The 13,303-nt window shown below is 54.0% G+C and overlaps 2 protein-coding genes across 2 annotated transcripts; one reads left to right on the top strand and one right to left on the bottom strand.

Annotated features, from left to right (window-relative positions):
* Positions 1–8,466: 8,466 nt before the first annotated feature.
* Positions 8,467–9,739, top strand: BBK36DRAFT_1125933 (hypothetical protein; the record flags this gene model as incomplete). Its single annotated transcript, XM_024891329.1, has 3 exons — positions 8,467–8,669; positions 8,833–9,426; positions 9,487–9,739. The coding sequence occupies 3 exons, from the start codon at positions 8,467–8,469 to the stop codon at positions 9,737–9,739; spliced, it is 1,050 nt and encodes a 349-aa protein (XP_024747258.1).
* A 1,151-nt stretch (positions 9,740–10,890) lies between these two features.
* BBK36DRAFT_1180964 (hypothetical protein) lies at positions 10,891–12,940 on the bottom strand (the record flags this gene model as incomplete). The annotated part of the gene is made up of 3 exons (XM_024896231.1): positions 12,656–12,940; positions 12,345–12,586; positions 10,891–12,299 (listed from the first exon to the last, which is right to left on the bottom strand). The coding sequence occupies exons 1-3, from the start codon at positions 12,915–12,917 to the stop codon at positions 10,893–10,895; spliced, it is 1,911 nt and encodes a 636-aa protein (XP_024747257.1). The 5' UTR covers positions 12,918–12,940.
* Between the last annotated feature and the right edge of the window lie 363 nt (positions 12,941–13,303).

Genomic DNA, 13,303 nt, shown 5'->3' with positions numbered 1-13,303 from the left:
ATAGCTGGGAGAAGAGGTCGCGGGTTCGTGGGAGGTGAGACCGTGCAGTAGATCTTTGCACAGTCTGGCGCGCTGGAGAGCGGGTGAGCGGTGACAAGAGTGTTTGTATAGACGATTTGAGCTGCGGCGAGGCTGAGAGGAGGTGAGTCAAAGGGTGAGGTTGGTGAGAGCAAATTTCGCGCCCACGCGTAGTCGTAGTCGCATCAAAGTTCGTTTCCTCACGGCAAGCTTTGCCGGCAATGAGCCGAAGTGACGACATTGCCCGATTTGGTATAAAGTGCCTCCTCCTCCAATGGATCACTAATAAGGTAAGGTAGGCGGAAGAAAGGGACAGCAGAACAGGAGAATATCGAAGCGACAGCGCTTGTCATACGGTTGATAGATATAATGGGAATGGAGGTACTTTGCTGAAATTCAGTTCGTGCGTGTTTCGATATCTACGTTTTCCAAGCCATAAGACAGAAGCAAGCCTTATCATGGCATTTCATCGTACAAGGTACGTGTACGCATCTCTCGGCCTTGTCTCCTCTGCAATGCATCTGGCTGCTCTTTTGCAGAAACGCAATCAATAAGGTGTAGCAAACGGCATGAGATTGACCTTTGACACAGGATGAACGATCCATACCCTGATTCCAACAGAAGTCCGTAATTCTTCACAGAACACCCTCAAACAAACATTTTTCCTTCTTTGCCACTTGCCACTGCATCGTCTGCATACCTACTCGTACTAGATAGACTACTACCTAGGTAGTATGACAGACAGCCTACCTTGGTAGACTTTGCCACTAATACATCCAATTCACACCGCAACACACAAGCATTCCCAGCAGAAACCACAAAAGGGGCATAATAATTAGAGGGAATTCGATAGATATGAACACCCAGAGCTGCAGGTATGCACACACAAGATGTGCAATCCGTCCACCTAGACAACCTGCTGTTGTTGCTGAGCTGTAGTTGTATGTATGTATGTGCATCTTCAATTTGTGGTCCTTCCTCTCCTGGTCTTTCTCCCTTCTCTCGTCAAATACTCCAGGGAGAAGCCTGAATCGGAAACCAGCATCCCGAGCAAAAATTCATGCTCTGATTGTATCGTAAAGACTGACGGGTAGAAATTCTCAAACACGGCCCCTTACCGTGAATGCTCGTACAGTATGGTTCTATTGATGCCGTCACTGCATGTCGCTTACCTGCTCTTCTGTGTACAATCCGACATTCCTACTAGCATGTAGGCAGTTCCTTCACCCTCGTCAACAAGACTCTTGACACATCTTCGTTCTTCTAGAGAATATACACCCTCAGTTTCTCTAGAACCTTGGCACTGGCCATCCTCTGCCATGCCAAGGAGAAGGAAATCCAACCTCTCAAACTTTCTGAGAAACTCTCGTACAGCCAGTGCGTCTTCGTCTGCCCCGGTCAGTTGGACCGCCTCCCCATTCTCATCCCCCGTCCTTCGATACCGCTCAAACTGCCCGTACAGACTAAAGGAGTCCAGCAAACACTCCTCTGTTCGACACTCTTACATACCGACATACGGACGAATTCAGTGCTCGTTGAACCAGATGCCCTCACGTCGTTGAATTCCAGGCAAACCTCAACTCAGGCACCTCCGAAGCCCCAAACAACCAACTCTCCTCAGCTGTTCATGTCGACTTCACGACATAAGGCATGGTCAACAGCTTTAGCGTCCCATCAGGTTCCAGTAAACGGTGCAAAGAGCTTTTCCGGAAATGAGCCCTCGGCCTTGTTACACCTTTTCACCGGGCTACATCTCTTTGCCATGGACTCGATCTTACCGCTTCCCTGCAGCCGTCCACCCCGAAAGTCCAAGCTCCCTCCTCTACGGCACACAGCTTCCAGCAAACCGGGTACCAATAGACCAAGACACCACCCGCTTCTCATACAACGTAAGAAAACGTCCGCCCATGAACAGCCGATGAGCATACTATTACTCATATATAAACATTACTTGGGGTGGCCAGGTATCTTCCGATCAGCAGATCAGGTCTCACGGATCTATCCTTCTCCAAGCGGCCTACGAAGTGGAGGACTCCCTCTTCTTTAGTCCACCAAAATGTCGAACTACACGCAGCTAGACAGGGATCTCGTAGAAACTTGCCAAAAGCTGGCTTGGCTGGAAACGAACTGTCTGCTTTTAGTTCTGGCCAACCTTTGCTAAAGGATCTGCCATTTTCTTTGGAGCAGACCAAGTCTCATCTCATTAGGTACCATCGGATGATACCGCATCTCAAAGCGCGACTGAAGGCAGCCTCAACGTCAGCTACAACGACTAATACTCGGAGGCTGCCCGTAATATAGGATTCAATAACAGTATTGATGTTCAGCTCTCGCGGCTATTCCAGAGTCAGAGAACCAGAATGCTGTCCTCCTACGACCAATTTGTCGCCGTCTGAATCCGGCCCTGTCTCTAACGTGAGACAAACCCACGAAACACCAGCAGCAGAACGGCAGAAATGGCTCCTCGGACAGCTGATACTATCCGTCAAGGTCACCGGTCGCTCGTGCAAAGTCTCCCGTCTCGCCTACTGTCCATACTCGGTCCCACTATTGGCGTCAAGTGCCACAACTGTCCCAGCCGCTCCTCGCTGTTCGCGAGTATGTCACCTCGGCCTTGGCAAATTTTCCACTAATAATCGTACAGTTGAGAACATTGGCTTGGCATGTCGAGGAACTGATTAGCGCAAGCGAAACCCAGTTGAACGGGACGCTCCCTTTTCTTGTGGAGCAGGGAGTCCTTTCCCGGGTACCAGGCCTTGAGCCATTTGTCCATGGAGCGGGCTGGTTGCGTTGGGGACAAGGAGGTACTATCCGTATCCAATACGAAGTTCTTCGCAGCAGCAGGCAGAGAAACTCTCCCAGTCGTCCGGAGCAGCGTCCGTAGGGAGGCAGGGATGCAACGTCATTCCTCCCCGGCAGCCCAACGGTGCTTCCCCGTGGTTGTATGTATCGTACGATGGGCAGGATGGCTACCCAAAAGAACCACTCGCATTGCGTCCTGCCTGCTGCAACTCAGGCTAATACTGGCCCTCTCCCCTCGGGTTGTGGTGGCATCATTAATAAGCTGCCTGCCTGGCCCATTGGCTCATCCACCTCCTCGGTGCGAGGCCCGGGGTGCGATGCAGGGCGTCTTGTCCACCTCGACGGAAGCTGGTTTCGTTCCGGCGGCCCACAGTGAGCGGCCACGAAAAATCGGGTTGCTTGCCGGGACCATTGCGAAACCGATCGGATGGCAGCAGCTCTGACTCGTGCTTGTGCTTGGACTGCAAGTCCTATCTCCATGCCATCTGGTTGTTTCATCAAGCTTGCAAGTGCTTGCCCCCCCGTGCAAATAAGCTTGGCTGCTGCATTGCGACAACAGCTTTTGAGAGCTCACCGACTTTGGATTCGAGCAGCTTTGAGGCGCCGGCGAAGCTCCATCACATCGGCGAAGTAAAGGTCTCTTATTCCCGGGTTCGCCTAAGAGAAGCGGCAGCTTTTGCGAATCCAACGTACATAAATCGATGGCTATGGCAGCTTGTCAGAGCGTAGCTGAGTTGTCCCCTTGCGCCCTGATCACTGTCCTGTCTCGAGCTTGTCAACCAGCAGAACGGCTGAAAGCAAATTCACCTCTGGTCCCACGAAGTGAGATACGATAATATAATTATCCCACAATTGACTGAGTTCTTCGCATGGATCAGCGATACTTCATATGGAGTATTTAGTCCGCTATTGAGCTTCACAGGGGATAGTAATCAAGCAATAATATGGACCCTACCGTTCCGTGTCGCTCGGATCGCCCAATTTCATTCTCAAGGAGCTTATTCTTGAGATGAGGAGCCACATTCAATGTTGCGATGCCAACAGGTAGCAACGACCACCGTGCGAAGTGGTAAAAAGGATCGAACGGATACGTGGGATGTCTGCGTCCTCGAATATGCATATCTATGGCAACAGGAGGCTGCTGCAAATAGTCGGGCTCGCTTTCAGGATGTAACGGCACAATCGTTGTTCTCTCCCACAGCCGACAAGCGTGCTCGTTGTCTAACCGAGAGGCAGTGCACCCCCGCGCATTGCTCCCTGTGTCTGGGATGCTTCGAGAGGAGTTGATTTATTAGAACTGCTTGAATACTCGTAAATGGCTCGTAGGGTGGCAGTCGCTTCGCGGAAAAGAATGAGACATTCTGCATGCCACGCTGTCGTGTTGAACGCCGGTCTCCAGGACTGTGGGACGCTGCGTCACGGCTCGTTGGGTGCGCTACCTGGTAGTAGTACTATTAGTAGTAGTGTATGTAGTATGCAGAAGCAGCCATGCACACCATCTGGGAAGCCTGTCCACAAGGAGACCCTCCCCTCTGGCATATGATGCAGTAGTCAAGTCATTGGGTACCAAAGAGTATGAGGTACGAGTGCAAAGCACTCACAGATTGTCGAAGCGTGTTGCGACATGTTGATCTCATGAGAAGGTGACCGCACTTCGTACTCTGTGACAGAACGAGTCTCTTTGCTAGAAACACGAAATGATGCTATCGGCAATGCTACCCCAAGGGGCGAAGCAACTGAGAGCTTGTTGGACATTGCGCCACGGGGCACTGCGTTCGTCGTCTCGTCTTGTCCGCGAGCCAGAACGCAGAATGGCGTTTCACATCCATACTTGGGCCTGGATCCAGATTACCAGCAGCTTCTGTTGCTTCTCCTTCTTCGTCTTCGCCATCGACCAACACTAATGCCAGACCGTTGAAAGCAGGGGAGAGCCGTGGCCGCCCGGCAGGCTGGTACCAGTATGTACATGTAATACTATAACAGCTGCTTCTGCGAAGTAAAGCGATCGCTCATCATCAGCACCGTCCGTCTGTGGATCTGCGTTTGGCACGTTGGCAGCGTTGGTTGGTAGAGCATGCCAAGAACGCTTCGGTCCTTGCCGTGTGTCGCTGGTCGCTTCTCGCTGCTCGTTACGTACCGACGACGTAGGAATCCCAAGTTTCTTCTCCTTCTCCTCTCCAACAAACCATCTGTTCAGTAGGAGAGTACTACTACTAGTACGTAGTAGATGTTGCAGGCATGCTCGTCCGGGAACCTCCTAACAGGCCAAGCCGCGGAAACGAAGCCTTGCCAGGGATTACCGGACATGCTGCTGCTGCATGATGCACCTCCCAAGTTGCCAGGGGTCTCAAATTAGCAGGCATGCTTGAGCTAACTGTGCACGAGAGTTGACACATCAGAAAACTCGCCGACGTCGTCGAGCCACAGTGTCAGAAACTGTCGTGTCGTGCGGGGATTCGATGCCATACTGTCGGGCCAGCTTCCTGTTTCGACGCCCAGACGCTTCTGTTGATGTGCAGCGCCTGAAGCCGGTGCCATTCGCCGTTCTAGAAGCGCAAAGGCTGCGAGAGACGATGTCGCGCAATGGCGTGTGCAGAGCGATCTGTCTTGAGTTTCGCCTAAGCTGACATGGCAGAACCAAGATGGCCCATTGCGTCGACTTGCATGGACCATCAGAGCAAGCCGCGAGAAGGTGCTGCTACCTGGTAGCCGGTACGGAGGACTCCGCCACAGTGCCCAATCTGCGGCTGTGGCCGTCCATGTCCCCATTACAGGGCAGCGATTGCCAGTAAGGATTGCAGCAGAAGAAGGCACTGGGCAATATCCGCGGTGTGCACCCATCACCTAGAGATAAAGCACAGGCGTATGTTCTTTGATGTATGACGATGCAATTGTTGGCTGCATCCGTGTCAAAGCACAAAGCAGCATGCGGCAAGCATGAGAGCAATAGGTAACCTTGAACTTGGTAGCAGTACGAAGTATTAGTTATTAGCAACTCCTTGCCAATACATAAGGTACCCTTACTTACCTGGCATGTGAAATGTGAAACTGACACCCGTCGTACTTTCATGCAGAGGCCGCGATTGAATGTTGACTCGCAATTGCTACTTTCTTGCGCTCTGTGTCTGCCCAGTGGGTTTGCATCACGGCAGCATTGAAAGAAATTGTCACAGCGTTCGCGGTCTTGTCGCAGTACTGCGTGTTGTACGTTCGAGCACGACGAGTAAGGATGTGTAAGCACAGAAAGCTCATGGATGCTTGCTGCGATAATCAAAGGACGACCCATGCGCCCGAGATTTCTTCATCAGAGGCTGCCGAAATGGTCTAGGACAACATCGGCCCCCTGGATGGAATGCTGCCGGAGCCTGGTCGATCAAGCCTAGTGCCGGCCAAGTAAGAGACAAAATGCTGGCAGAGAGCATCGTTTCGGTGAACTTGCAAAGCACTACTGGTGCTAGCAACAGCAGCACTAGCAGTACAAGCAGTGGCTGGTTTTCGTTACCCTCTTGTGATAGGGCTAGAATACGACGCGACAGCCCATGGCAAGGCTTGAGAAGGCCGGTAAGTCCATCTCCGCCTACGCCATGTTGCAGCCCTGCCAGCCATGTGCTGGACGGAGAGAAAAGGCCCCAAAGCTGAAACGCAGCCCGTCGCTCTGGATTCGGTAATGGCAGAGCTTCTGGCCCAAATGCGAGCATCTATTTTTGATGGAATTCTCCGCAGGGGAAGATACACGTGTGCTTGCGACTCCCAGTCGTGATCGTATTAATGTAAAACCAGGACGAGCCGGGATTCACCGGGAGAGTTCCCCCACCTTCCCGTGGCCGGGTCACCTCCTCGATTCGACTTTTCGTGCGCCAGTCGAGGGTGCTTGTCGGCAGAAGAGGCACTAGGGACCATTCGTGCGCGCACTGGCATCTGCGCGATGCATATCGTATGGAGTAGTAGACGCAGGACGTACTGCAGGGCGCTACTGTACGTACGTGTCTGGATGCAGCACGTCGTCCTTGGCGGCGAATCTGTCTGGCCCCAAAGCCCGACCGGCCGCTGCTGGACCCGACGGGCTGGGTGCGGATTGACGGGAGTCGATAGACTGGTGCTCCCGCTGGCAGCTCCCGTTACACGCTTCCGCACACCATCCTCCCAGAGAGCTGGGTCTCAGACGCTCGCCCACCCAACCACAGCCCGTGGCTTGGACCCTCCTGCGGCGTTGGCGCCGTGCTTCCCAGCGGCACGCTTGTGGACTTGGGGCAGAGACTCGACAGACCCCGCGCCAGGCTCCGGCGCCCTGGACACCCATGGCGAGCCCCATCGTCGCCCGTTGCTAATTGCTGCTAATTCGTAGGGGAGTGGAGAGAAGATGAATTGGAATAGGAGCTGTGTCTCTTCTCATGAGTCGCGCGCTTGCGACAGAATTCGGCACTGTACAGGCATCGGCTGCAATACTTGTGTTGCCTGGCAGCATGAATCAATTAGCAGCAGTAATATAATGAGCTCTGAGGTCGTAAGGCAATATGTACCTACTGACTTGTGGTTGAAACTTGGTAGTAGAGCGCATAATCGTGCCGCATCACTCAATCAGTCTCCCCTATCGAGTGCAATTTTTGTATGCTAAGGTAATGTAGTAGCGCCCAGGTTTGATTTGATGACCTTTTCCAAGCTGGCAAGCTGGCGCACCGGTGCTTCCTTCCGCCCTGCTTCTCATTCTCGTCCTGGCAGGTACGGAGGGCGGGCATGCACGTACCGCGGTACTTTGCCCAGGTGGCCCGACCTGCAGGAATCGCAGCAACGTGGTGCCCGTGCCTCGTACCTGCCTGCGGACAAGGTACCTGCAACTCGCAAGTCCCCCCGTCCAGCGGCAGGGGGCAGATGCTGTTTTGAGGAAGGAACCATCCCGGGCTGCTGGAGCCGGTCCGGCGCATGTGCGAACAGCGCCCTGCACGGTGCACCTGACCCGCGCTGGCCCGCTTGGGTCGCTGGGTCGCCACAGCGGCCGGGGGGTCTGGGCACGGTGCGGCCACCGTGCGAGATGCATGCGCGCTAAGACCGCTGAAGGTGCAGGCCTAAAAGCAGCTGGCCCAACCCGGCATTAGTGGCTAAAACCGCTGGACGTCCAACGCTGTGCGACCCGTCGCTTCTCCTCCGCTCACCTGCAGACTCCCTCTGCTGGTAATCTTCGCACACCACCTGCACCTCAGCGGCCCTCAGAGCCCTTTTTCGCTGTGTCCGGCCTCACGTCAATCGCAGCAGGGCGTCGGATGATGCGCTGTCCTTGGGCCGCCACTTGCTGTTTATTACCAGGCCCGGGCCCTCACCACTCTTGTCGACTTCAATTCCAGCTCTCTCCAGCCATCGAGCCGCCCACGAACCCGAAGGATCGCCTACCGTGGTAACCGTAGTTACTCCCGAGGAAAGGCAGAAAAAGGAAGGAAAAAAGAACATATCAGAAAAAGGAGTCTGCGGAAAAAGGAACGAAGAACGGAACGGACTCCGGTTGTCTCGACACGTCACCTCGAGTTGTTACCGTTGCGATACCTGCTTACCAGCCTGTCGGATTCGTCGTGCCAAACGGCTCTTTGTCCCTTCCGGTGTTCACAATCCTGAGACAGCAGCCATCGCCTGTACACCAAACCTACCAGCGACACCATGAGTTCCTCCGCACAGCCGGCGGGAGCGCTCAAGCCTGAGAAGGAGAAGACGGGGATTGGAAGGGTGCTCTCCAAGGTCAAAACCGCCTGGCGGAGTGGTTCGAAGCGTCAGTCGACAGTCGCCGCTGCGGCTCCCCAGGGCGGCGCCGCTGCTGTGCCTGTCACGGTCCAAGTGACCAAAGCCGATGTTGTTTCTAAGCCGTATGTGTGACATTGGAATTACCCTCTTGGGACGTGCCCAGCCGTCTGGTCTGGCTACCTTCCGTGCGACGATGCTCAGTTGCACTCGTCCCGGTAGTCTCCAGGAGCTGTTTTTCGGCTAACTGTCCTGTCCGATGTGCAGTGTGCTAACGCTTGATACCAGGAGCAGCAGCAGCCATGCCGCCACTAGACTTGCCGAGGCACGAGCTGCCTACGAGGGATTGACTGGAGTCAGCAAGCTCTCGAAGCTGGAGCTGTTTGAGGAGCGAGCAAAGAAGCTGAATGAACGATTTGGCCTTGAGATTCAACCCATGGAATGGCAAAAGGCCATCCCAAACGACACCGTCCTGCGCATGGACAAGCCCATTCGAATGCGCATTCGCCGAACCTGTCACCGCTGCAACGCTACATTTGGCGCTGGCAAGGAATGCCCCAACTGCAACCATGCCCGTTGCACTAAATGCACGCGTTACCCGCCGAAGCGCACCGAGGCCGAAATCATTGCCAGCCGGGAAAGGAGAGCTGCCAAGATCAAGGCTAACCGCGAGAACGCGCCGATCGAGCCCGACTACGGCCCCGAGGACAAGAACTTTGTCCTCAAACGCCCCAGCAAGACGGGCGGTCAGGATCTTGTCCATAAGAAGCCTCGTCAACGTGTTCGACGGACTTGCCATGAATGCAACACGCTGTTCATTGCCGGGACCAAAGTCTGTGAGAGATGCAGTCACGTTCGCTGTACGGACTGTCCTCGAGACCCGTAAGTCGATCTATTCCTACGTGATACCGTTTAGTGTATGCTAACAAAGACATGTGATAGGCCCAAGAAGGAGAAATACCCCTTCGGATATCCTGGCGATGAATTTGGCCCCAACAGTGTCCCTCACTACGAATGTGAGAAGTGCAAGACGCTCTATCCCAAGGACGCCGCGAATGGGACAGAATGCAGCAAGTGTAAAACTCCAAAATCGAAGGCTTCTCCTCGTGCTCGGCCTCGCAAGGTGGAACCTATACCCGACCCCGATGTTTTGCAGCAGATACAAACCAAGCTGGACAATTTGAAAGTCACATAGGGCTTTCTTATTCATCTTCGATCTTCGTTGGATCGGCACGGGCTGGGGCCTTTGTCTGCTTTGATCCTCCGAATGATATCCTTTGCCGTCAAATGCTTTGTTTCTTTCTCATTCGCCTTTACGTCTGCTCCTTCATACTTAGAGACGGCTTTAACGACACTATTTGGCTTTCTCTCAGAGCGCCGTTTCCGTGCTGAGGGCATTCTGCCTTTTCCCTTACCCCCTATTCTTTTCAGACATGGAATATCATCTGGGACGAGTTTTTTCTTCGTCTCTTATTTCAGCGTCGATTCAGCGAATCTGCGAGCATCTACAGCTGTTATTTCTTTTGTCACGAACAATACAGGAAGGTTGGAGGGATACAAGCGGATAGCAAACATGAAGTACTATTCGTTGCTCTGTCTACCTTATGAATCAGGAGGGGATTGAAGAGGAGGATGGCTTCAACTCGGAATAGTCAGCTCACATTGATGAACGAGTCGTTTTACACTTTTTTGCCTTGCTTGTTTTGTTTAAAAGAAAGAAAACTACTTCGTTGCTGTTTTATTTTCGTTTGTCCCTTTTCCCCTTGGCGCAAAAAGCAATTGTAAGCACGAACTGGTCTTTATCCCTTTCCTCCTTTGTTCCAGATACTATACACACATACGCACAAAGAGCCTCACACACTCACACACGGACGCACACGCATGCACCCCTCGTTCTCCTTGATACAGAAATATCCAACTTTCTTTTTTTTTTTTTGTTTTGATCCTGCATGTCATACTCCCCTTCGCCTTATACCACATGGTCCTTTCAGCGTGACTTTGGCAATACACATCTGAAATATCCTCCTTCTCCTTATTCCTCTTTTGTTTCCGACGAAGGTGGATATTGATATACACATATATGAATACAACTTGAATATCTGCCTGACTGTCATGCTTGTTTTGTCTCCTAGCTGACCACCTACCAAGGTCATTAACATACATATGATTTATGTGATTAATGTATAGCTTTATTCTTGTCAATCGCAATTAGACCGTGCTATTGTTGTATCATTCCCATCATCTGCTCCAAGGTCATCGTGTTCTACATCACTTTTCCCATTCTCTTCTTTCATATACGTCAAAACTCACCACGCCCCCATCTTTACCCCTTGACAAAGCCAAGCTAACTACTCCTCCTGAATATGCGGCTCGAGCATCAACCTCGCCGTATGAGGCACACAAGGCCCCAGGGTATCAAGACGATTCGCCTTGCGCCCGATATGTCTCCCGCCCGCGCCATCCATGCGGTTGTTCAGGTATATGTGCTGATCCCTCAGCGGCTGCTGGCCGGCGACCAGCGCCCCGAACTCGTTGGGGTTGTAGATGGGCATGAGCCGGTGCGTGGGGTAGAAGCGGCCCCGGATGGACTGCTCCTTGAAGACGACGTTGTCCTTGATGAGGACCCAGCACCACTGCCGGCCCCGCGTGACCTGCGCCCGCCACCGGACCTCCTCCTGCAGCGCGAGGGGCAGCTTGTCCTTGTCGTCGTCGATGACGGTGCCCCCGATGGCGGCGGCGCTGGGGCCCTTGGACAGCTGGTAGATGGGCCCGCGGAAGAAGACGGAGCCGGGATAGTCGGCGCTGGTGAAGATGTGCAGCAGGCCCATGACGGTGGTCTGGCTCGAGTTCGCCTCGGCCCCTGCCATTTTCACCCGTACGGCATCGCCGATCTCGAGCCGCTCAGCTCCGAAGAAGCAGCCGTAATAGGACACGGCCTTGCCGGTGGGGTCGTCGCCGCGTCGGGTCCAGAGCGAGTGGGAGAAGTCGACCTTGGAGGCCGCCATTTTCGAAGCGTCGAGGTTGATCAGGTCCCGGCGGACGGCGTTGCTCCCGGCAGCCTGAAACAGGCTCTCCCAGGGCACCTCGTCAAACACCTTGTCTTTGAGCTCGGCAATGTCTACAGACGGAACGCTGTAGCAGTGGAATGGCCGCAGGTCGGCCTCAGCTTTGGTCACGTTTGGCTGAGGCACCACGGCGTGGCCGATTGGTAATAGCTCAAATGTGACGCCGTTGGGGGTCATGTTACCGGGGCTTGAAATGATTCCAAGCCGCCAGGTATTGCCAGTCTGGTACCAAACGAGCTCGCCAGCTCGGAACAGCAGTGGGCTCTTTAAGGACCACTGTATAGCCTGGGCTTTTGGCTGCTGCTGGGGTGTGAGAGCTGCAGTAGCAACAGCAGCAGGCAGCTGGGTGGGAGGATTGTTGACAGCCGCAGGGACTGGTTGGGACGGGTTTGGTTGTATAAGCTGAGGGGGCTGAGCGGTTGGTGTAGGCTGGCCCGGCGACTGGATGTGCGCGGGCAGCGGTACAGGAGTTTGCTGGATCGGTTTTTGTTGTGGCAGCTGCTGAGGCTGCGCTTGTGAGGGTTGCTGAGGCTGCGCTGCTTGTGGGCGAGGCGTGATGCTGGGCGGCCTTTGAGGTGGCTGGCCTGGAATTGGGGGCAGAGGGACAGGCGTCACCTTGACCGGTCTCTCAGGTTTCTCTGTTCTAGCTGGAGCTTCGCCCAGGGCTTGAATAGGAGGTTGTGTCGGTGCCTGAGCCGAGGCTGGGGCTGAGATTGGAGCTGAGCTATGCGAAACGGTCTGGCCTGTCGGCTCCTCGGAAGCAGCTGGGCCCTTGGATGGAGCGGGCGTGTTACAGTGAACACAGCAGCAGTCGCCGTAGTCCTTGGACGCTGACAGCAGCCAAATCAAGTGAACACCAAACTCCTGAGGGCTCTTAAACAGCTTCGACTTGATGGGGTACCCGGACACCCACAGATGCTTTGACTTTTCATAGAGCCAGTAGCCTCGTGGGAAATGCACATACCACGGGTTTCCTTCTATCGAGTAACATATCATGATTAGGCTGCGCATTCTACTTCTCATTTGCTGGGGAAGTAATATCTTACCGTCGGGCGTGGGCGACAGTTCCTGCTTCAACAGAATTCCCAGCTTGATCCGCCACTCCGCAAACCTCGGGTCGTCCTCTGCCAGCCTTGTCATCTGGGGCTTTGTCCGTGGAGCCTTGTCTGCGGCAGTGGTTTCCTTGCCCGCCTTCTTGCTGGCACTGGCGGCTGTTGGCGTGGGCGTCACCACTGGCCAGTACCCGGGCCCGGTGTCGACTCCATCGCTTCTCGCAATGCGGACCACATCAAAGTCTTTGGTGTCCATGGCTTCTAGATCATGATACTGCTTCGTGGACGAGCGAAGACGCACTCCTCTGGCTCACAGCCTCGCGCTGCCTACTATATCCCAGCACGCGGGTCTCGTGGCCCCTTGACTTGACAATCAGCTTCAATGTTTGCAGGATCTCATAGAAATGACTGAGAGATGACGAAACTGAAGTAGTCGTGATGCTCGAGTGAGTTTGCTGATAGGACGCTTATGTATGACGAATGGTCACTTGAGGATCGCGCAGTTGGATCGTAGCGAGGACGTGAGAGGTGGGCAAACAGAGCAGCTCCGAGCGATTTGGAGGCAATGACGTGCTCCAATGAGATTATCGTGAGTTGTCAATCGTATGGTGTCCTTTCTACGTCGATGAGATCACGCAGTTA

This window comes from Trichoderma citrinoviride (genome assembly GCF_003025115.1).
Source record: "Trichoderma citrinoviride strain TUCIM 6016 unplaced genomic scaffold BBK36scaffold_12, whole genome shotgun sequence".
Lineage (NCBI taxonomy): Eukaryota > Fungi > Ascomycota > Sordariomycetes > Hypocreales > Hypocreaceae > Trichoderma > Trichoderma citrinoviride.
Note: the sequence above shows the minus strand (reverse complement) of the source record. Positions and strands in the feature narration are given on the sequence as shown.